Genomic DNA, 23464 nt, shown 5'->3' on the forward strand with positions numbered 1-23464 from the left:
AGTTCAAGACCAGCTGCCTTACCAACATGGTGAAACTTCGTCTCTACTAAAAATACAAAATTAGCCGGGTGTGGTGGCACATGCCTGTAATCCTAGCTACTTGGGAGGCTAAGGCAGGAGAATCACTTGCACCTGGGATGCGGAGGTTGCAGTGAGCCGAGATTGCACCATTGCGCTCTAGCCTGGGCAACAAGAGTGAAACTCTGTCTCAAAAAAACCCCAAAAAACAACAGCATGCAATAGATCCATATACCTTTCTATTGCCGAATAATGCCCGTTGTATGGCCATTCCACATTTGTTTATCCATTCGTTTATTGATGGACATTGGGGCTGTTCCCGCCTCTTGGCGATGGTGAGTAATGCCACTAAGAACATTCCGGTACGAGTTTCTGCATAGGCCTATGTCTTCATTTCTTTTGGGTATGCACCTAGGAGCGGAATTGTTGGGTCATGTGGGAACCCTATGTTTAAGCATCTGTGGATCTGCCAGACTGTTTTCCACGGCAGCTGTAACATTTCACATTCCCGCCAGTGTGGTAGAGAGTTGAGGCAGATGGGGTCACTGGGTGGAAGCCACGATTGGAGGGCTTCATTCCCGTCCCTTCCCTGCAGGCTGAACTGGAGAATGTGTCTGGGGCGCTGAACGAGGCTGAGTCCAAAACCATCCGTCTTAGCAAGGAGCTGAGCAGCACAGAAGCCCAGCTGCACGATGCCCAGGTGACCCTGCCTGCCCTTCGGCTCCACTGTCACCCTCCCCTCCTTGTCCTCCCAGCCACACCTGACATTGCCGTCTCCTCCATTTACAGGAGCTGCTGCAGGAGGAGACCAGGGCGAAATTGGCCTTGGGGTCCCGGGTGCGAGCCATGGAGGCTGAGGCAGCTGGGCTGCGTGAGCAGCTGGAGGAGGAGGCAGCTGCCAGGGAACGGGCGGGCCGTGAACTGCAGACCGCCCAGGCCCAGGTGAGCAGCCCTACGTAAGACCTTCAGGGAGGCACAGCCCCCCTCACTGCTCCTCCTGGGTTCCCCAGCTCAGGGATGGCCACGCTGCCCACCTTCTCATAGGCCAGACCCATGGGTGCCTTTCTCATCTCTGACTCCCCCTTACCCCCCACAGCCCATGCCCAGCCCTGGCTGTCCTGACCCCTGACTCTCAGCCTCATCCCTTGTCCTAGCTCCAGCTCAGCCCCAGCTCCAGTGCCGTCCTCTCCCATCTAGATCCTCCTCTTGGCCTCTGGGCCTCCAGCCCCTCCCCTAACAGCTCATCCCCTGCACAGCCCCAGAAGCTTCTTTCTTTACCTGGAGCTGACCCTGTCCCTCCTCTGCTCACAGCTCTCCCACGCCTCCCCAGTACTCCTAGACAAAGTCCATGCCTCTCAGTCAGGCATTGAGGCCCTGCAATCTCTGGTCCTTCCTCTGCCTTTAGCTGTTTTCATCTCTATCTCTGCTTTCCTATTTTATTTGAAAAAAACCTTTTATTTTTCCAGACTTAGCATTAGGCTCCCCTGTGGGAAGTTTCCTGACCCGTCTTCTCTTTCTCCTCTGTCCCAACTCCAGTCACCTTGGGCTGGGACTGTCTCTGCCCATGAGTCTCCCCACCAGACTGAGAGCCCCTTCAAACTAGAATCCCATCAGAGTTAGATCCAGGTCTGTAGCACAGCCTGATATAGGGCCTGATGTATGGTAGGCTTTGAGAAATGCCTATTGAATGAATGAGTGATGGTACATGCCTGCAGATATCCTTCAACTGGCAGACTTCTATGCATACTTCAAGACCCATCTCAAATGCTCCTCCTTCAGGAAGTTTCTCCTGAATGTTCTAAACAGATTCTGAGCACTTCCTGTGGACCTCCATAGCTCCCATACTGCTACCTTAACCCCTATCACCCTGGCTGTGACTCTGTGTCTCCCCCAGCAGCCGAGGGGCTCCCCAGGAAAGACTCCAGGTCTGATTCACCTCTGCATCTTGGAGGGAGTAATTTTAATTCCCTGGAAGAACTAGGGCTCATAGTATTCACAACTTCACACCACTCAGAGGCAGAAGAGCCCAGCAGAGTGACCCCTTTCCCTCTTCAGGCCTCAGTCTCTTCATCCTGGAAATGGAGCACCACCAGCTTACACCTTGGTCACTCATGGCCGTGACCACCAACCACCCTCTCTCTCCTCCCCTCAGCTTTCCGAGTGGCGGCGGCGCCAGGAGGAGGAGGCAGGGGCACTGGAGGCAGGGGAGGAGGCACGGCGCCGGGCAGCCCGGGAGGCCGAGGCCCTGACCCAGCGCCTGGCAGAAAAGACAGAGACCGTGGATCGGCTGGAGCGGGGCCGCCGCCGGCTGCAGCAGGAGCTGGACGACGCCACCATGGACCTGGAGCAGCAGCGGCAGCTTGTGAGCACCCTGGAGAAGAAGCAGCGCAAGTTTGACCAGGTGGGGCACCTCAGTTCACCCAGCCGGGGAATCAGCAAGTCCATCTACGCTTCCCATGGTCGTTGTGAGGAACCAGTAATCCGTGCTGTCACGGCTCAACTAGGCAGTTGTAGTGGACCAGGAAGCAAGACCCTTCTTTGCTCTGGGCCTCTGTAAAATAGGACATCCCTCTGTCCTGATTCATGCCTCTTGCCACAGCATAATTCCTCCTAGCACCCACTTTTACCTTCAGAGCTGCCCTGGTTTTTGGATGACAAAATATACGAATACCTTCAGTACCCCAGAGGTTGCTTATGAGAATTAAATCAAATAACTCATCTCACTTCTGCTGATTCACGGGGTACCTCAGGCAAGTTGCTTTTTCCATCTCAGCTTCAGTTCGCCCGTCTGGAAAATGGCAATAATACCAAGCATCTGGCAGCCTGAGGATGAAATAAAAATCACAGAACCTTAGAGAGTTCAGATCAGGCAATCCTGAGGTTCAGATCCCAATTCGGCCTCTTGATGGCTGTGTGGCTTGGGCAAATTGCTCAACCTCTCTGTGCTTTATTTTATTCATTTAGAAAATGCAGTGTGAGGCTGGGCACTGTGGCTCATGCCTGTAATCCCAGCACTTTGGGAGGCCAAGGCGGGCGGATTGCCTGAGCTCTGGAGTTCACGACCAGCATGGGCAACACGGTGAAACCCCGTCTCTACTAAAATACAAAAAAATTAGCTGGGCGTGGCGGTGTGCGCCTGTAATCCCAGCTACTCGGGAGGCTGAGGCAGGAGAATCACTTGAACTGGAAAGGCGGAGGTTGCAGTGAGCCAAGATCGTGCCACTGCACTCCGGCCTGGGTGACAGAGCAAGACTCCATCTCAAAAAAAAAATTAAAAATTAAAAAAATTTTTTAAAAATTGTCATTTCCCTGTAGGTGGTGCAATATGTTTTTCTAGCTGACTTACGATTTCTCTCTTTATGTTTGGTTCTTAGTGGTTTGACTGTGATACGCCCAGCTGTGGGTTTTTTGTATTTATCCTGCTTTAGATTCACTGTGCTTCCTGTAGCTGTGGGTTGATGTCTTTGTTCAAATGTGGAAAATTTCAGCCATTATTTCTTCAAATATTTTTATCTCCCACTCTCTCTCCTTCCCCTTCTTCTTGGACTCCAAATACATATGATTTGATTATAATACTCTTCCACAGGTCATTGAAGCTTTATTATTTTTGGCATCTTCTGGAATTTTATATAAATTATTTTCACATAAATCTCTTTTGGGATGGGCTTATTTTACTCAAAATAATTTTTTTTTTTTGAGACAGAGTCTCGCTGTGTCACCAAGGCTAGAGTGCAGTGGCACGATCTCAGCTCACTGCAACCTCCACCTCTCGGGTTCAAGCGATTTTCGTGCCTCAGCCTCCCAAGTAGCTGGGATTACAGGTGTGCACCACCATGCCTGGCTAATTTTTGTGTTTTTAATAGAGACGAGGTTTCACCATTTTGGCAAGGCTGGTCTCGAACTCCTGGCTTCAAGTGATCCACCCACCTCAGCCTCCCGAAGTGCTGGGATTACAGGAGTAAGCTACTGCACCCAGCCTCAAAATAATTATTCTGAGATCCATCCATATTTTTGCATATCAATAATGTATTCAATGTATCAATAATGTATTTTTGCTGCTGAATATTATTCCTGTGGTATAGATCAGCCACATTTTGATATTCATTAACCTTTTGATGAACATTTGGGTTTTTTTGCAGTTTTTTTCCAGTTATGGATAAAACCTTAGTCTTTCTCAAAGGTGGTTTTAATTAACATTTCCCTAATGACCAGTGACGTTGAGCATCTTTTCATATGCTTATTTGCCATCCATATATCTTATTTGCTGAAGCTTCTGTTCAGATCTTTTGCATATTTGTTAATTAGGTTGTTTGTTTTACTATTATTGAATTTTGAAAATTCTTTATGGGCCGGGCACGGTGGCTCATGCCTGGTAATCCCAGCACTTTGGGAGGCCAAGGCAGGCGGATCACCTGAGGTTGGGAGTTTGAGACCAGCCTGACCAACATGGAGAAACCTCGTCTCTACTAAAAATACAAAATTAGGTAGGCATGGTGGTGCATGCCTGTAATCCCAGCTACTTGGGAGGCTGAGGCAGGAGAATCGCTTGAACCTGGGAGGCGGAGGTTGTGGTGAGCCGAGATCATGCCATTGCACTCCAGCCTGGGCAACAAGAGTGAAACTCTGTCTCAAAAAAACAAACAAAAAAAAAAACAAAAAAAAAAAAAAAGAAAGAAAATAAAGTTATTTATATATTCTAAATGCAAGTTCTTTATTAGATATATGCTTTGCAAATATTTTTGTCCAGTCTGTGGCTTTTCTTTCCATTCTGTTAAGAGTCTTTCAAAGAACAGAAGTTTTTAATTTTGTCCAATTTATCAATTTGTTGTTTTATGGATTGTGCTTTTAGTATTGTGTATAAGAAATTTTTGCCTAACTCAAGGTCACAAAGGTTTTATCCCGGTTTTTTTCTTGTTTTCTTTTTGTTTGTTTGTTTTGTTTTTGTTTTTGTTTTTTGAGACGGAGTCTTGCACTGTTGCCCGGGCTGGAGTGCAGTGGCATGATCTTGGCTTACTGTAACCTCTGCCTCCTGGGGTCAAACGATTCCTCCTGTCTCAGCCTCCCAAGTAGCTGGGATTACAGGCACATGCCGCCACACCCGGCTAATTTTTTTATTTTTATTTTTTTTATTTTATTTTTTATTTTTAGTAGAGACAGGGTTTCACTATGTTGGCCAGGCTAGTCTCAAACTCCTGACCTTGTGATCTACCTGCCTCGGCCTCCAAAAGTGCTGGGATTACGGGCATGAGCCACTGCACCCAGCCTATCCTGTTTTTTTTTTTTTCTGGCAGTCTTCCAGTTTCAAGTTTACATTTAGGTCTGTGATTTATTCTGAGTTAATTTTTATATATGATGCTATCATGGCTCCATGTTAATTTTTGTGAATATAAATATCCAAGTATTCCAACACTGCTCTCCACTGACTTGTTTTTGCATATCTATTGAAAATCATTTTTCTTCTTCTTCTTCTCCTCCTTCTTTTTCTTCTTCTTCTTTTTTTTTTTTTTTTTTTTTTGCCCAGGCTGGAGTGCAGTGGCGTGATCTTGGCTTGCTGCAACTTCTGCTTCCCGGGTTCAAGCAATTCTCCCACCTCAGCCTCCCGAGTGGCTTGGATTACAGGTGTGTGCCACCACACCTGGCTAATTTTTGTATTTTTAGTAGAGACGGGGTTTCACCATGTTGGCCAGGTGGTCTCGAACTCCTGACTTCAGGCGATCTGCCCGCCTCAGCCTCCCAAAATGCTGGAATTACAAGCATAAGCCACTGCACCAGCCTTTTCTTCTTATTTGAAGTTATTTTGCCTCTTCTAGTTCCTTTGCATTTCCATATGTATTTTAGAATCAGTTTGTCAATTTCTACCCCAAAACAAAAAGCCTTCCGATTTGGAACTGTGTTGAATCTATACAACGGTTTTGGAAGAATTGACATCATAACAATATTGAGTTTTCTCACCGAGGAAGAGGGTATATATGTCCATTGAAATACCTTAGAAATGTTTTTTAGTTTTCAATGTACATCTTTCACATCTGCTGCCAGATGTATTTCTAAGTATTTCATGGTTTTATGGCTATTTTAAGTGATGTTGCTTTCATTTCCATTTTTGATTGCTAGTATATAGAAACAATAGATTTTTGTATATTGATCTTGTGTCCTACAATCTTGGCTAAACTCACTTATTAGTGCTAATATAGTTTTTATATATTTTGTTGGATTTTCTACATAGATGATCATGTTTTCTGTGAACAAAGGCAGTTTTACTTCTTTCTTTACTTTTTCTTTACCCTTCTAGGACTCCAAATGCTTGTATGTATGACTGCTTGGTACTTTTTGCAGGTTGTTAAAGTTCCATTAATTTCTGTTACAATCTTCTTTCTTTCTTTGCTCTGTTTGGATAGTTTCTATTGACCTGCTTTCAAGTTTACTGATTCTCCTGATGTGTCCAGTCGGCTACTAATTTCATCCAATGACTTTTTTATTTCAGATATTTCATTTTTCAGTTCTGGCATTTCTATGTGGTTCTATTTTACAGTTTCAAATCCCTCCTCAAATAACTGCCTCTTCACCCATTGTATCTGTCTCATTCTGAAACTTATCATGAAGTCCTTGTGTGCACATTCTAATATGTAGGTCATCTGTTGGTCTATTTGTATGGACTGATTTTTCTCTTAACTATGAGTTCTGTTCTCTTTTCTTTTTTGCATGTTTTATAAGTTTATTTGCCAATTACTGTGTCTTAAAAAAAACAGTAAAGGTTGAAGTCCATTTAAAAATATATATATATGTATTTTTTCTACTGCCACTCTTAAGAGGAAGGAATACCCTTTCTTCTGTTGAACATATAGAGTTAGGGACTGATCAGTTTGATCCATTCAGGAATTAAGCTGGTTTGGGACACGGTTGCAACTTTAATCCCTCTACCTCCCTCTTGTGTCTCTGCCTTTGTCTGTCTCTTTCTCTCTCTTTCTCTGTTCCTGGCTGCTCCCTCTTCCTGTTCCCTTGTACACTCCTTTCAGCTAATCTATTTCCCCCTACCCCATCTCCCTCAAACTGGAAGCTTCTGGCAGAGGAGAAGGCAGCTGTACTTCGGGCAGTGGAGGAACGTGAGCGGGCCGAGGCAGAGGGCCGGGAGCGTGAGGCTCGGGCCCTGTCACTGACACGGGCACTGGAGGAGGAGCAGGAGGCACGTGAGGAGCTGGAGCGGCAGAACCGGGCCCTGCGGGCTGAGCTGGAGGCACTGCTGAGCAGCAAGGATGACGTCGGCAAGAGCGTGAGCAGGGCCCCCGCTCCCCGGGACACACTGGGTGAGGGGAGACACGTACATGCATGTATGCTTTCACACATAGAACATGAAAAACAACCAGCCATCAAAGTCATATATTCATGCACAAACAGAACAAGAGGGCTGGGCATGGTGGCTCACTTCTATAATCCCAGCACTCCAGCACTTTGGGAGGCCAAGGTGGGCGGATCACCTGAGGTCAGGAGCTCGAGACCAGCCTGGCCAACGTGGTGAAACCCTGTCTCTACTAAAAATACAAAAATTAGCCAGGCATGGTGGCACATGCCTGTAACCCCAGCTACTTGGGAGGCTGAAGCAGGAGAATCGCTTGAATTCAGGAGGGAGAGGTTTCAGTGAGCCGAGATCATTCCACTGCACTCCAGCCTGGGTGACAGAGCGAGACTGTCTCAAAAAAAAAAGAGAACAAGAGGAGGACTGTTCAGCAAACATTTGCGTCCATATACACACACACAGTGTGAAGAGAATCTCCACCAAACACTGTGCTAATGCACACGCATAGAAAGTAAGGAGAGCCATTCACCAGAGGCAGGTCTTCATGTAGACATTCACAGAACGTGAGGAGAATCTTCCATCCAGCACATGTGTTCACACACAGAATACAAGAGCTGCTCACAAAGCACACATGCTCACATTTGTGTACACGGGATGTAAGGAGAATCTTCTATTAACTTGTTTTTGTTTGTTTTTTGTTTTGTTTTATTTTTGAGATAGGGTCTTGCTCTGTTGCCCAGGCTGGAGGGCAGGGGTGCAATCATGGCACATTGCAACCTCAGTCTCCTAGGCTCAAGCAGTCCTCCTGCCTCAGTCTCCCGAGTAGCAGAGACTACAGGTGCATTCCACCATACCTGGCTGTTTTTTACATTTTTTGTGGAGATGGGGTCTTGCTGTGTTGCCCAGGCTGGTCCTGAACTCCTAGGCTCAAACAATCCTCCCACTTCAGCCTCCCTAAGCATTGGGATTACAATGAGCCATTGCACCTCACTGAGAATTTTACATTAAATACATTAAATACACATATTCATGTGCATATGTACACATACAGCATGAGAAAACTACTCACCACACATATGTACGAATACTCAGAGAGAGAACACGAAGAGAATTTACTACAACACACAGCCTGAGAACCACTCCCCAGACATGACTAGGTGCGTGCATACATACATAACACACACACACACACACACGCACACACACAGTGTGAGGACTCCCACTTTGCCTGCCACCAATTCCACTGAGCACACACAGACTCTCCCACCAAGCCTCTGTCTTCCCTTAACTCGTATATCCCTCCAGGGCCTGTAGGGTGGTGCCCCAAGGCTTCTCCCAGGCTCCCCTCACCCAGCCAGTGTCCCAGCCTTCCGAATGGTCAAAATGACCCGCCACATCCTCCACTCCATCCTTCCTTCATTCATCCTCTAAATACATTTATGGATCACACCCAGGGACACAGGCCACCCTCACTAATGATGGGAGGCACTGGCAGAATTTGTTGAGCTCCTGAATAGATGCCGTCTTGACGTCCTTATTTCTTTATTTTCCCAACAACGTGCTTCTAGGAGTCCAATGGGTGAGGGCTTTATCTTCTCCACGCACTTAGACGTTGATCCGATTTTGCTTTTAGCCAGGCCTGGAGAGAACCCCTCTCTCCCTGACACAGACCTGGCCTGCAGCCCTAGGGATAATTGAGCTAAAACCCAGCTCATACTTGAGCCCTTAAGGTCCGTCCCTTGGGGAAAATGTCAGGTTATTTGTAGTGACTCCAAAGGCCCTTGTGGGAAACAGGATGTTGATGGGAGAAAGTCTGATCCCTTCAAGTAAACAAAATAAATTGGCCAGTACCAAATAGGAAGGGAGGCTAGAGGGCCCATTCCACGGACCGAAAGTAGATACTGTCAGTGACCAGAATTGTAATGAACATCATGTGGACAGTGGCGATCCACAGACATAGGCCTTGCTCTGTGGAACTCACAGTTCAGTGCGGGAGGCGGGTGTTGCACAAAAAGCCACCTAAGCAAATGTCAAATGACCACTGTGACTAGGGCTAGGTAGGAGAGGGGCCCCAGTGCCAGGAGCATGGGTAGCAGAGAGGCCCTGATGGGTCAAGAGAGGCTTCCTTGAGGAGGTGACAGTTAAGTAAGGAGAGGGGTGAAGGGGGAGTCTCTGAAAATTCATAAGCCCAGCTCTATTTTCACAGCATTTGGGGGTTTAATTCATACCTCCCTGAAAGATCAGGGACCCTCCCAAACAGAAAACCCAATAGAAGTAGATAGTGGGTAGGTGACACCCTGGGGAGTCTGGCAAACACCAGCACTGATGACCCTGGAGCTACGTGCCTTCAACCCATTCGCACAGGATTCCCAAAGATGAATTCCCAGTGAGTGAGCTCACAGTGCAAAATTACAAAACTCAGAGGGAATAATCCGCCATGAGTGAGAGTCAGCTGACCTAACAGACGCTTGTATTGGACTCTGAAGGGCTTCAGAAAATAGAATTATGAAGCATCAGTTATTCATGAAATACATTTTGGGATGATGCTGAATGAGACACCTAGGAAGGAGCCGATCAGCAGATTTTGAATGGATGAATGAACAAACTAGGATGGGCACACTGACTTGCCACCTCCCCATCCTCCATCAAATCTTCCCCTACTCTAGCTAGGCTCCTAACCTCCTCTGCCTCAGTGACCCAGGTACCCAGCAGCTACTCTCCCCACCAGGTGCATGAGCTGGAACGAGCCTGCCGGGTAGCAGAACAGGCAGCCAATGATCTGCGAGCACAGGTGACAGAACTGGAGGATGAGCTGACAGCGGCCGAGGATGCCAAGCTGCGTCTGGAGGTGACTGTGCAGGCTCTCAAGACTCAGCATGAGCGTGACCTGCAGGGCCGTGATGAGGCTGGTGAAGAGAGGCGGAGGCAGCTGGCCAAGCAGGTATTGTCACACAGAAGGCCATAGGGTGCCAGTCCAGCTGGGGTATGCCATGGTGTGTACAGGCAGCAAGAAGGGCAGCAAGGGGTCTCCCCGACCCACCCACCACTCTGTCTCCTCCACCCGCCGACCACTCAGTATCTCCCCAACCCTTCCACCGCTCAGTGTCTCCCCACCCACCTGCCACTCGGTGTCTCCCCACCTGCCTGCCACTCAGTATTTCTGCCAGTCTCGTGCCAGCCAAACCATCTTCCTCCCACAAAACCATCTTCCTATTCCCCAACCCATTAACCTGCCATGACCCATTAACCCACACACATATCCTGTTGACCTGTTGCTGTACCCAGTCATACATCCTCCATCCACCACACAAACCATTCACCCATCCATCTGCCACCCCATCTATTCAACTACCCTAACCACCCACATACAGCCTCTCCCCCAACCAGCGTTGTGTCCAACTACTGCTCCATCCACCCAGTGACTCCCTTCCAACCCATCTCCTCTCCCCAACCCAACCCCTCCCCTATTTACCCAACCCCAGCCCCTCAGCACCCCCTGCTGACTCACTTAGTCACTGACTCACTGACCTGCTCATCCGCCCTCCCCTCCATCCACATCCCTCCCCAATCCAGTCAGTCATCGCTCCCTCGCTTCCTTGTTTGTTCCGTTGCTCTCTCCCTCTCTGCATCGTTCATTCATTACTTGTTCACTCCAGGAACTTCCCATGTCTTCCCTCTACTAGGTGGTGAGGGGCAGGGACAGCTCTGGGTGTCAGAAAGACCCCTCTGGAGCCATGTAGGCAACAGACTTGGGGTGGAGGGTGCTAGAAGCTGGGGAGGCAGGGAAGAGAGGTGAACAGGTGACCTAAGGCCAGGGGTCTCCGCGGGGTTTTGTCTCTACTAGCCCCTTTGACTTAGACATGGCTGAGTGTCCAAGACTTGGCCCTGGGGGCACTGGGGAACCATGGGAGGGCTATGAGCAGGATCAGCTCTGGAGACGTGTTGGAATGGGCTGGAGGGGAGAGATGAGAGGCTAGAAAGGAGGCTTAGGTGAGATGGGGGACTGAGCTGGGGCAGTAGGGATAGAGAGGGGACCAAGTAAGGAGAGTCGGAGTGAGAGGAACGGGGCTTGCAGCCTGGGCAGGAGCTCCAGGGCAGACATCCATGTCCCTAGCACACAGAGGGAGGCTGGGCTTCCTGTGCCTGACCCGGTCCCTCCTGACCTCTTCTCCAGCTGAGAGATGCAGAGGTGGAGCGGGATGAGGAGCGGAAGCAGCGCACTCTGGCCGTGGCTGCCCGCAAGAAGCTGGAGGGAGAGCTGGAGGAGCTGAAGGCTCAGATGGCCTCTGCCGGCCAGGGCAAGGAGGAGGCGGTGAAGCAGCTTCGCAAGATGCAGGTAAGAGCGGGCGTGAGCTGTGCCAGGGAGGGGAGGCTTTGGTGTCTTCAAGCCCCAACCATCACTCCAGGGTCTAAGGCTAGCTCGGACCCCTCGCTCTCAACCCACAGGCAGCATCCGCATGGGTCAGCACCTTTATAAACATCCATGCCCCAGAGGCTGGCTTCCTTCTTCTATTTTACATTTCTTTCATTTAAAATGCTGCACTTTTAAGTCAAATTTCCCCATTTTTTTGTTTGTTTCTTTGTTTGTTTGTTCAGTTGGTTTGTTTTTTTTTTTTTGAGACAGTCTCATTCTGTCACCCAGGCTGGAGTGCAGTGACGTGATCTCAGCTCACAGCAACCTCCGCCTCCCAGGTTCGAGCAGTTCTCCAGCCTCAGCCTCCTGAGTAGCTGGGATTACAGGCGTGCGCCATAATTTTTGTATTTTTAGTAGAGACAAGGTTTTGCCATGTTGGCCAGGCTGGTCTCGATCTCTTGGCCTCAAGTGATCCACCCGCCCCCATGGTTTTGTTTTTGAAGTGAAAATACCATATGGTTTTTTGGCCAGACACAGTGGCTCACACCTGTAATCCCAGCACTTTGGGAGGCCAAGATGGGCAGATCACCTGAGGTCAGGAGTTCAATACCAGCCTGGCCAATATGGTGAAACCCCGTTTCTACTAAAAATACAAAAATTAGCCAGGCATGGTGGCACGCACCTGTAGTCTCAGCTATTCAGGAGGCTGAGGCAGGAGAATTGCTTGAATCCGGGAGGCAGTGGTTGCAGTGAGTTGAGATCCCACCACTGCACTCCAGCCTGGGTGACAGAGCGAGACTGTCTCAAAAAAGTAAAGATAGAAATAAAATAAATAAATCAACAGTAGGCAAACTGAGGCTCAGAGAGGGGCAGTGGCTGGCTCACAGTCACCCAGCAAGGATATGGCCAAGTTGTAATTCAAACCCATGTCTATCTAACTTGAAGCCAGGCTCCATCAGGCTTCCAGCTGCCTTCTAGTTCTCAGCCAGGTCAACCTCCTCCCTTGAGGACCAGAGTGCGAGAGGCTGGCTCAGGGTCACACAGCAAGTGGCTTTATACACAGGAGCCCAGGTCTGCAGGGTTCGGAGAGTTCCCTGCTTGTTCACGGGAGCTGAGGAGCCCCGTCGGTCTGGCAAGGGGGTGGAGGAGTTCCCTGTGCTGTGTGGCCAGGCTGAGCCCATCTACCTGTTCCGTTCCACCCAGGCCCAGATGAAGGAGCTATGGCGGGAGGTGGAGGAGACACGCACCTCCCGGGAGGAGATCTTCTCCCAGAATCGGGAAAGTGAAAAGCGCCTCAAGGGCCTGGAGGCTGAGGTGCTGCGGCTGCAGGAGGTGAGGCTGGGGTAGGCTGGGCCCTGGGACAGGAAGCTGGGAGGTGGGCAAGGCTAACCTCGAGGCCCCTGGGGTGTGAGGCTGGGGAGGTGGGCAGGGCTAACCACAGGGTCCCTCGGTGTGAGCCTAGGGAAGTGGGCGGGGCTAACCACAGGGTCCCTGGATGTGAAGCTGGGAAGGTGGGCGGGGCTAACCACAGGGTCCCTGGGGTGTGAAGCTGGGGAGGTGGGCGGGGCTAACCACAGGGTCCCTGGATGTGAAGCGGGGGAGGTGGGCGGGGCTAACCACAGGGTCCCTGGATGTGAAGCTGGGAAGGTGGGCGGGGCTAACCACAGGGTCCCTGGGGTGTGAAGCTGGGGAAGTGGGCGGGGCTAACCACAGGGTCCCTGGATGTGAAGCGGGGAGGTGGGCGGGGCTAACCACAGGGTCCCTGGATGTGAAGCTGGGAAGGTGGGCGGGGCTAACCACAGGGTCCCTGGGGTGTGAAGCTGGGGAGGTGGGCGGGGCTAACCACAGGGTCCCTGGATGTGAAGCGGGGAGGTGGGCGGGGCTAACCACAGGGTCCCTGGATGTGAAGCTGGGAAGGTGGGCAGGGCTAACCACAGGGTCCCTGGATGTGAAGCTGGGGAGGTGGGCGGGGCTGACCACAGGGTCCCAGGGTGTAAGGCTCGGGAGGTGGGTGTGGTTTACCATGTGGCCTGCAATGCCAGCCTAAGAGCAGGGATTTTGTCTTAGGGCACTAGGGAGCCATGGAAAGATCCAGAACAGAGGATGGGCAGGGTCAGCTCTGTAGCAGTTGAACTGGAGTGGGGAGATTGGAGTCACAAAGGCTGTGGGAGGGGGAGTGGGAGAGGGGGGAGAGAGAGAGATTGAGAAAGAGAGAGAGAACCCTGAGCCAGGGCCAAGGGGATGCAGAGGACGGAGAAGGCAGTCAGAAGGCAGGAGGGAGAAGGCTATGGTGAGGGGGGCTGGAGGAGGGGAGGAGAGCACTGGGGGTCTGGCCCGGTGATTGGGGGACCCTGGAGGAGAGGCAGGTTTGAGAGGAGGACCTGTGTGCAGTAAAAGGTGGAGAGGGTGAGGGGCCTGGGGGTTGGGCTGCAAGAGGTGAGCACAGGTCAGGGGCTCAGGAGACAGATTTAGGAGACATCTGTAGGTTGAAGCTCATTCCAGGGTTACCCAGGGACAGCATGAGAAAAAAGCCAAGAGACTTGAGGTGTGAGGGACAGAGAAAGGGGTGAGACCCGTGCCCAGATTGCTTCTCCTCACACCCACCGGCCGCCCCTCCGTCATCACAGGAACTGGCCGCCTCGGACCGTGCTCGGCGGCAGGCCCAGCAGGACCGGGATGAGATGGCAGATGAGGTGGCCAATGGCAACCTTAGCAAGTAAGTGCCCCAAGGGTCTGAAGGCTGAGGTACTGCGTCTGCAGGAGGTGAAGCTGGGGTAGGCTGGAGGTGGCTGGGCTCTGGGACAGGAAGCTGGGAGGTGGGCGGGGTTAACCTCGGGGCCCCTGGGGTGTGAGGCTGGGGAGATGCGTGGGGCTAACCACAGGGTCCTGTAGTGTGAGGCAAGGCACCCTCCTCTGACCATCCTGTCCTTTCATCCCCATGCCTTCCTGTCTCCCTAGGGCAGCCATTCTGGAGGAGAAGCGTCAGCTGGAGGGGCGCCTGGGGCAGTTGGAGGAAGAGCTGGAGGAGGAGCAGAGCAACTCGGAGCTGCTCAATGACCGCTACCGCAAGCTGCTCCTGCAGGTGAGCGTGATTGACCGCCCCCACCAGCCTCAGTCCCCATTGACCTGGGACCGTAACCTTCAGTCCTCTTATTCAACAAATATAGAAAGGGGATATTTGAGTTGGGTTTTGAAGGTTGAATAGGAGTTCTTAAAAGGGTTGAAAGGCATGATTCACTTGTATTTCTGAGGGGTTTCTTCAGGGCTAGATCCAAAGATGTATTATGTGGGGAAACAGACATGGGCCAGCAAGTGTGATCATGGAAGTCTCCTGGGCCCAGTAGAGAGAGAGAAAAGACTTTCTGCAGGAGTCATAAGAAAACATTTGGAAAAAGAGACATTTGGCTGGGGGTTTTAAAGCATAAGTTGGAGTTCAGCAGAGGGAGAAAAGCATGTTTTCCTTTGCATATTTATTTATAAATATTTTCTGAGGATTCCGGTGGCCCAGATCCTATTCCAGGTTATGCTGGGGACCTGGAGATGGATAATACTAAGCCTCCGCCCTCAAACACGTCTTAGTCTAAAGGAGGAAATAGACCATCCCAATACAGAGATACAAGTGAAAATGGAGGAAACACGGGCACTGTGGGAACCTAGAAGGGACTACCAACCTAGCCTGGAGGATAGAGGCCATCAGAGAAGGCTTCCTGGTGGAGGTGATGCCTTGAGAGATCTTAAAGGAAGTGTAAGAGTTTGCCAAGAAGACAACAGAGCGATGGGATTTCCAAGGACAAACCAATGTCTGCATTCTTCATTAATTTTTTTCTTTTTTTTTTTTTTTTTTTTTTTTTTTGAGGTGGAGTCTCCCTCTGTTGCCCAAGCTGGAGTGCAGTGGTGCGATCTCGGCTCACTGCAACCTCTGCCTCCCAGGTTCAAGCGATTCTCCTGATTCTCCAATTTTCTCTACAAAATATTTAAAAATTAGCCAGGTGCAGTGGTGCATGCCTGTAGTCCAACTACCTGGGGGGCTGAGGAGGGAGGATCGCTTCAGCCTGGGAGATTGAGGCTGCAGTGAGCTATGATTGTGTCACTGCACTCCAGCCTGGGTGACTGGATGACAGAGTGAGACCCTGTCTCAAAAAAAAAAAGGTAATAATTATATGCTCAACAGTTATGTGTAGTAAGACTACTTTTTAAATGGAGAGAATGGGGAAAATATGCAAAATGTTTTAACCTACTTTAATTAATTGATGGTGATAGTATTAGCATTGTTTTTCTGAGACATTGAGTTTATAATGTGGGATAAAGTAAATGATCAAAGATGGGATACTATGTCATCTACTACGTCCTTGACATCAGGGTACTCAGCACCAAAGAACCTTGATATAGTTGTCCTAGAGAAGAGATTAAGTTTTTTTTTTTTAAAAAAAACAGGCCAGGTGTGGCCGGGCGCGGTGGCTCACGCCTGTAATCCCAGCACTTTGGGAGGCCAAGGCGGGCAGATCACGAGGTCAGGAGATCAAGACCATCCTGGCTAACACAGTGAAACCCCGTCTCTACTAAAAATACAAAAAATTAGCCGGGCATGGTGGCGTGTACCTGTAGTCCCAGCTACTCGGGAGGCTGAGGCAGGAGAATGGCGTGAACCCAGGAGGCAGAGCTTGCAGTGAGCCGAGATTGCACCACTGCACTCCAGCCTGGGCGACAGAGCAAGACTCCATCTCAAAACAAAAAACAAAAAAACAAAACAAAAAAAAACAGGCCAGGTATGGTGGCTCATGCCTGTAATCTCAGCACTTTGGGAGGCCAAGGTGGAAGGATCGCTTGAGCCCAGGTGTTTGAGACCAGCCTGGGCAACACAGTGAGACCCCATCTCTACAAAAAATATATGTGAAATAAAAAGAGAAAAGAAATTACGTTTAGTGGGGCGCAGTGGGTCACGCCTGGAATCCCAGCACTTTTGGTGGATTGCTTTTAGCGTAGGAGCTCAAGACCAGCTTGGATGACATGGCAAAACTCCATCCCTACACAAAATTAAAAAATTAGCTGGGTGTGGTGGTGCACACCTATAGTCCCAGCTACCCAGGAGGCTGAGTTGGGAGGATCACCTGAGCCCAGGGAGGTCGAAGCTGCAGTGAGCCATGATTGCACCACTGCACTCCAGCCTGGGCAACATAGTGAGACCCTGTCTCAAAAAGAAAAGTGATAAATTATGTTTAAAAAATAGTTTAAGCCAGGCGCAGTGGCTCATGCCTATAATCCTAGCACTTTGGGAGGCTGAGGCGGGTAGATCATGAGGTCAGGAGTTCAAGACCAGCCTGGCCAACATGGTGAAACCCCGTCTCTACTAAAAGTACAAAAACTAGCCAGGCGTGGTGGCAGGCACCTGTTATCCAGCTACTCGGGAGGCTGGGGCAGAGAATTGCTTGAACCCAGGAGGCGGAGGTTGCAGTGATCTGAGATCGTGCCACTACACTCCAGCCTGGGTGACAGAGCGAGACTTCGTCTCAAAAAAAAAAAAAAAAAAAAGTTTAAAAACAAAACTAAGCAAACCTGTAGTTCTCAATTTGACTTCATCATATTCACGTGAACTGGTGATGTATTTTATACAGATCCAGTCTCTCTGACCACCCAAAAGGCCTAGAAACAGGGAACCCAGTAGCAATGAGTATCCCTATGTCCACGTTGTGATCTGGAAATGCTGTTTCCCTCTAAAAGAAACTGGGGCTGGCTGGGCGCAGTGGCTCACACCTGTAATCCTAGCTCTTTGGAAGGCTAAGGCAGGAGGATTGCTTGAGCCCAGGAGTTTGAGACCAGCTGGAGCAACCCAGTAAGACCCCGTCTCTACAAAAAAAAAAAATTAGCCAGGTGCTTTAAGCCACAAACACAGTGGCTTAAAGCAACAGGAATGTATTCTCTCTGTTTTTGTTTGTTTGTTTGTTTGTTTGAGATGGAGTCTCGCTCTGTCACCCAGACTGGAGTGCAGTGGTGTGATCTCGGCTCACTGCAACCTCTGCCTCTCGGATTCAAGTGATTCTCCTGCCTCAGCCTCCCAAGTAGCTGGGACTACAAGCATGCACCACCATGCCTGGCTAATCTTTGTATTTTTAATAGGGAGGGGGTTTCACCATGTTGGCCAGGCTGCTCTCAAACTCCTGACCTCGTGATCCGCCCGCCTCGGCCTCCCAAAGTGCTGGGATTACAGACGTGAGCCACTGCGCCCGGCCAGGAATGTATTCTCTCGTGGTCCTGGAGGCCAGAGGTCTGAAATCAAGGTGTGGGCAGGGTTGGTTCCTCTTGTTCATGCCTCTCCCCTGGCTTCCCATGGGTGCTGGCAGTCCCTGATGTTTCTTCATCTGTAGATGTGTCATTGCAATCTCTGCCTTTAACTTTACAAGGCATTTTCCCATCTTTGTGGCTCTGTCTTATCTCCTCTTTTTTTTTTTTTTTTTTTTTTTTGAGACAGAGTCTCGCTCTTGTCGCCTAGGCTGGAGTGCAATGGGCTGATCTTAGCTCACTGCAACCTTCACCTCCCGGGTTCAAGCGATTCTCCTGCCTCAGCCTCCCGAGTAGCTGGATTACAGGCGCCCGCCACCACATCTGGCTAATTTTTTTTGTATTTGTAGTAGTGATGGCGTTTCACCATGTTGGCCAGGCTGGTCTCGAACTCCTGATGTCAGGTGATCCGCTGCCTCAGCCTCCCAAATTGCTGGGATTACAGGTGTGAGCCACCATTGCCTGGCCCTCATCTCCTCTTAAAAGGACACCAGCCGTATCAGATTTGAGGCCCACCCTAATCCAGTGTGACCTCGTGTTAATCAATTACAACTGCAAAGATCCTATTTCCAACGAAGGTCACATTCCGAGGTTCTGAGTGGACGTGAATTTTGCGTGGGAGTCTATTCACCCCATGGGTGCATGGGGAGGGCATGGGGGAGGGGCATGGAGCTTCCGTGCTCTCCTGGGAGCGCCACCCTCCAGGTACTGCACATGTTCAGCTTCCAGAAGCTGCCCACACCCTGTCCTCTTGGGCCTTTTATGGAGACGTCACTGGATAGGTGTGATTAACAACCACGTAGAAATGCGATTGGACAAAAAGGGTCCGATCTAAACCCAGCGAGGCCTGTCTGTTCAGATTCTTCCTGGCTTCTCTATGCAGCATTCCTTCCCCCTCTGAAATGAGGGTCCTGTGATCCACAGTCAGGTTAGAGTTTCTGCCTTGTGCAGGTGAAAAGAGGGGGCAGGAGGAGGTTAGAGAGAGAGGTTCTGTTTACTCTAAAAGGGCTATGCAAATTATGATCAAGGAACCGTGGACAAAACCCAACACACACACACACACATATACACACACACACACACACACATGCACGCACACATGAAGTATAGACACAAAGCAATATCACAGGTACAAATTCCCTTGAAAATTCACAAATAAGGCCAAGCGCGGTGACTCACACCTGTAATCCCAGCACTCTGGGAGGCCGAGGCTGGCAGGAGTTCCAGATCAGCCCGACCAATATGGTGAACCCCTGTCTCTACTAAAAATACAAAAATTAGCCAGGCGTGGTGGCAGGTGCCTGTAGTCCCAGCTACTCAGCAGCGTGAGACAGAAGAATAACTTGAACCCAGGAGGCAGAGGTTACAGTGAGCCGAGATCGAGCCACTGCACTCCAGCCTAGGCAACAGAGCGAGACTCCATCTAAAAAAAAGAAAAGAAAAGAAAAAAGAAAATTCACAAATAAGAGAGAAAGATCGGGTGCAGTGGCTCATGCCTGTAATCCCAGCACTTTGGGAAGCTGAAGCAGGTAGATTGCTTGAGACCAAGAGTTCAAGACCAGCCAGGACAACAAAGTGAGACCCTGTCCCTACCAAAAACAACAACAACAACAAAATTATCAGGGCATGATGGTGTGCACCTGTAGTTCCAGCTAGTCAGGAGGCTGAGGCCGGAGAATCGCTTGAGCCCAGGAGTTTGATGCTGCAGTGAGCTATGATTGTGCCACTGCACTCCAGTTTGGACAAGAGTGAGACCCTGTCTCCAGAAAACAAAAAACAAAAAAGAAAGAAAGAATAAAGTCCCTGGACACAGCTGCCAATTTCCAGGAAACACAGAGGAGAGACAAATAAATGCTGAATTAGACCGTAAGTGTGTGGTCAGAAAAATCCAGACAGAGAGGAACTCTACAAGGCTAACAACCTACATTCTTCAACAGATAAATTGTAAGAAATAGGCTGGGTGCAGCGGCTCACATCTGTGATTCCAGCACTTTGGGAGGCCGAGGCGGGCAGATCACTTGAGGTCAGGAGTTTGAGACCAGCCTGCCCAACATGGAGAAATCCCGTCTCTACAAAAAAATACAAAAATGAGCCGGACGTGGTGGTGTGTGCCTGTAGTCCCAGCTACTGGGGAGGCTGAGGCCGGAGAATCACTTGATCCTGGGAGGCAGAGGTTGCAGTGAGCTGAGATTGCACCACTGCACTCCAGCCTTGGTGACAGAGCAAGACTCCATCTCAAAAAAAAAAAAAAAAAAATTGTAAAGGAATAAAAGGGATGGAGGAGGGAACTGTAGGTTAAAAGAGACTTAAAAGACATATATCTGGCCGGGCGTGGTGGCTCACGCCTATAATCCTAGCAGTTTGGGAGACCGAGGTGGGTGGATCACTTGAGGTCAGGAGTTTGAGACCAGCCTGACCAACATGGTGAAACCCCATCTCTACTAAAAATACAAAAATTAGCCAGGTGTGGTGGTGCGTGCCTGTAATTCCAGCTACTCAGGAGGCTAAGGCAAGAAAATCGCTTGACCCCGGGAGGCAGAGATTGCAGTGAGCCGAGATCGTGCCACTACAGTCCAGCCTGGGTGACAGAGTGAGACTGTGTCTCAAAACAAACAACAACAAACCCACATACATCTACTTTTTTAAATGGGTAGGATTCAACTATAGGATCTAGGGATGCATCTGTGTGTAATAAAACTAAAGACATACAAGGAAGTGAGGACCTGAGAAGTCAGGATAACATGATATTTTGGGGAGAAGGAAGAGGTTTTCATTAGGAGGAGTGCATGAAAGGGCTTCTGGAAGGGCAACGTTCTCTTTCTTGACCGAGGTGCTACTGACAGTGATGTCTGCCTTTTGTTAACTCATGATGCCTGTGCGGGATGACACCCACACACATCCATGTTCAGAGACAGGAAGCAGCAGGGTCATGGGGCTGAAACGGTTCTCATCTCCAGCTGCTGGAATAATCAGGAACACTCCCATAATGTTCTTGGTTGAGAATTACTGTGCTAATAAAACTAGCAGAATATTTATTACTGATTTTTTTATTTGATTAATGTTTGGCTCTCTGTATCACCATTTTATCTCACAATAAAAAGTTTGAGGCCAGGCGTGGTGGCTCACACCTGTAATCCTAGCACTTTGGGAGGCTGAGGTGGGTGGATCACTTGAGGTCAGGAGTTCGAGACCAGCCTGACCAACATGGAGAAACCCCATCTCTACAAAAAATACAAAAATTAGCCAGTTGTGGTGGCAGGCACCTGTAATTCCAGCTACTCAAGAGGCTGAGGCAGGAGAATCGCTTGAACCTGGGAGGCAGAGGTTGCAGTGAGCTGAGATCGTGCCACTGTACTCCAGCCTGGGCGACAGAGCAAGACATGGTTTCTAAATAAATAATAAAATAAAATAAAATAAAATAAAATAAAATAAAATAAAATAAAATTAGCAGGGGTGATGGTGTACGCCTGTGATCTCAGCTACTCAGGAGGCTGAAGTGGGAGGATCACTTAAGCTTAGGAGTTTGAGGCTGCAGTGAGCTGGGATTTCACCAGCTGGGCAACAGCTGTGCTCCAGCCTGGGCAACAGAACAAAACTGTCTCAAAAAAAGTTTTTTAAGTTAAAAAAAAAAAAAACCCACAAAGGAGAATATGCTAATTACCCAGTCATTGTGTCCCTGCGAGGGTGAAATAAAGTATGAATCAGACTGGGTCTGACTCACTTCCATGTACCCAGCAGAAGGCCTCGCTCAGAGTACGAGCTGAATAAATAAACGGGAACTATTATTAGGGGTGTGTTTACACATTTTCCACGTAGCAGCTACTGTTTATTGAGGCCGTGTTTCTCAAAATGCTCCTGCATATAACACCTGAGATGCCTGTTATAAGTGCAGATTCCCAGACTCCACTTTGGTCTTGCTGAGTCAGAATCTCTGAAGGGTGAGACCCAGATGTCTGCATTTTTTTCACAAGCTCCCCCAGATGATCCTGGTGCAAACAAAAGTGTGATAACCCTTAGAATAGACTCATTCACAGTCAGAAGTAGAATTTATGACATTTAAACAAGTTTGTGATGGTCTCGTGGACTTATTAAAGTAAGCAGAAAACTATCCAAAATGTTAAGACCCAGGGCTGGCAGTGCTGTGGGTGACAAGTCAATAAACTATTAATAAAAATACAAGCTAACATCTGTTGAGTATTTAGTATGTTTCAGGCTCTGTGCTATGCGTGTGACAATCATCAGTGCACTTAATTCTCAGAGGTGCCTGGATTTACCTACCACCTTCCCTCTGAGACTCCACCATGACATCCTTCCTTCCCCTCCTGCTACAGGTAGAGTCACTGACCACAGAGCTGTCAGCTGAGCGCAGTTTCTCAGCCAAGGCAGAGAGCGGGCGGCAGCAGCTGGAACGGCAGATCCAGGAGCTACGGGGACGCCTGGGTGAGGAGGATGCTGGGGCCCGTGCCCGCCACAAGATGACCATTGCTGCCCTTGAGTCTAAGTTGGCCCAGGCTGAGGAGCAGCTAGAGCAAGAGACCAGGTAGGTGAGAGCGGAGGCCACAGGAGAAAGGTGACCTTCACATTCTGGTTGGTGAGAGGAAGGAGGCTGTGTTACAAACACCTGGTTTAGAAACATCCAAAAGACATCATCATAGTAATGACTGCTGGCCTGGCATGGTGGCTCACGCCTGTAATCCCAGCACTTTGGGAGGCAGAAGCGGGAGGATCCCTTGAGGCCAGGAGTTTTCAGACCAGTCTGGGCAACATAGCAAGACCTCATCTCTTAAAAAAAAAAAAAAAAAAAAAAGCCAGGTGTGTTAGCGTGTGCCTGTAGTCCCAGCTGCTCAAGAGCCTGAGATAAGAAGATAGCTTAAGCCCAGGAGTTCGAGGCTGCAGTGAGCTGTGATCACAACACTGCACTCCAGCCTGAGTAACAGTGGAAGACCTTGTCTCTAAAAAAAAAAAAAAAAAAAAAAACAGCCAGGCACAGTGGCTCACACCTGTAATCCCAGCACTTTGGGAGGCCAAGGCGGGCAGATCATTTGAAGGCAGGAGTTTGAGACCAGCCTAGCCAACATGGTGAAACCCCATCTCTACCAAAAAACACCAAAATTAGCCGGGTGTGGTGGCTCATGCCTGTAGTCCCAGTTACTGGGGAGGCTGAGGCAGGAGTATTGCTTGAACTCAGGAGATAGAGGTTGCAGTGAGCCAAGATTGCGCCACTGCCCTCCAGCCTGGGTGACAGAGCCAGACTCCATTTAAAAAAAAAAAAAAAAGAAAAAAAGAAAAGAAAAAGATGCCAGGCACGGTGGCTCACGCCTGTAATCCCAGCACTTTGGGAGGCTGAGGCGGGCGGATCACCTGAGGTCGGGAGTTCGAGACCAGCCTGACCAACATGGAGAAACTGCGTCTCTACTAAAAATACAAAAAATTAGCCAGGCGTGGTGGCACGTGCCTGTAATCCCAGCTACTCGGGAGGCTGAGGCAGGAGAATCGCTTGAACCCAGGAGGCAGAGGTTGTGGTG

General features: G+C 49.5%; 1 protein-coding gene across 6 annotated transcripts in view; it reads left to right on the plus strand.

Annotated features, from left to right (window-relative positions):
* MYH14 (myosin heavy chain 14) overlaps window positions 1-23464 on the plus strand; it is a 107196-nt gene that overhangs the window by 76072 nt on the left and 7660 nt on the right. For all 6 annotated transcript variants that reach the window (XM_003316544.5, XM_003316543.6, XM_063802108.1 and 3 more), the window contains 10 exons: window positions 614-718; window positions 808-960; window positions 2171-2419; window positions 7073-7285; window positions 10038-10250; window positions 11484-11645; window positions 12867-12995; window positions 14291-14379; window positions 14622-14745; window positions 22271-22479. In XM_003316544.5, coding sequence (XP_003316592.2) covers window positions 614-718; window positions 808-960; window positions 2171-2419; window positions 7073-7285; window positions 10038-10250; window positions 11484-11645; window positions 12867-12995; window positions 14291-14379; window positions 14622-14745; window positions 22271-22479 — 1646 coding nt within the window. The remainder of the gene's footprint in view (window positions 1-613; window positions 719-807; window positions 961-2170; window positions 2420-7072; window positions 7286-10037; window positions 10251-11483; window positions 11646-12866; window positions 12996-14290; window positions 14380-14621; window positions 14746-22270; window positions 22480-23464) is intronic.

The sequence above is a fragment of the Pan troglodytes genome, chromosome 20, assembly GCF_028858775.2.
Source record: "Pan troglodytes isolate AG18354 chromosome 20, NHGRI_mPanTro3-v2.0_pri, whole genome shotgun sequence".
Lineage (NCBI taxonomy): Eukaryota > Metazoa > Chordata > Mammalia > Primates > Hominidae > Pan > Pan troglodytes.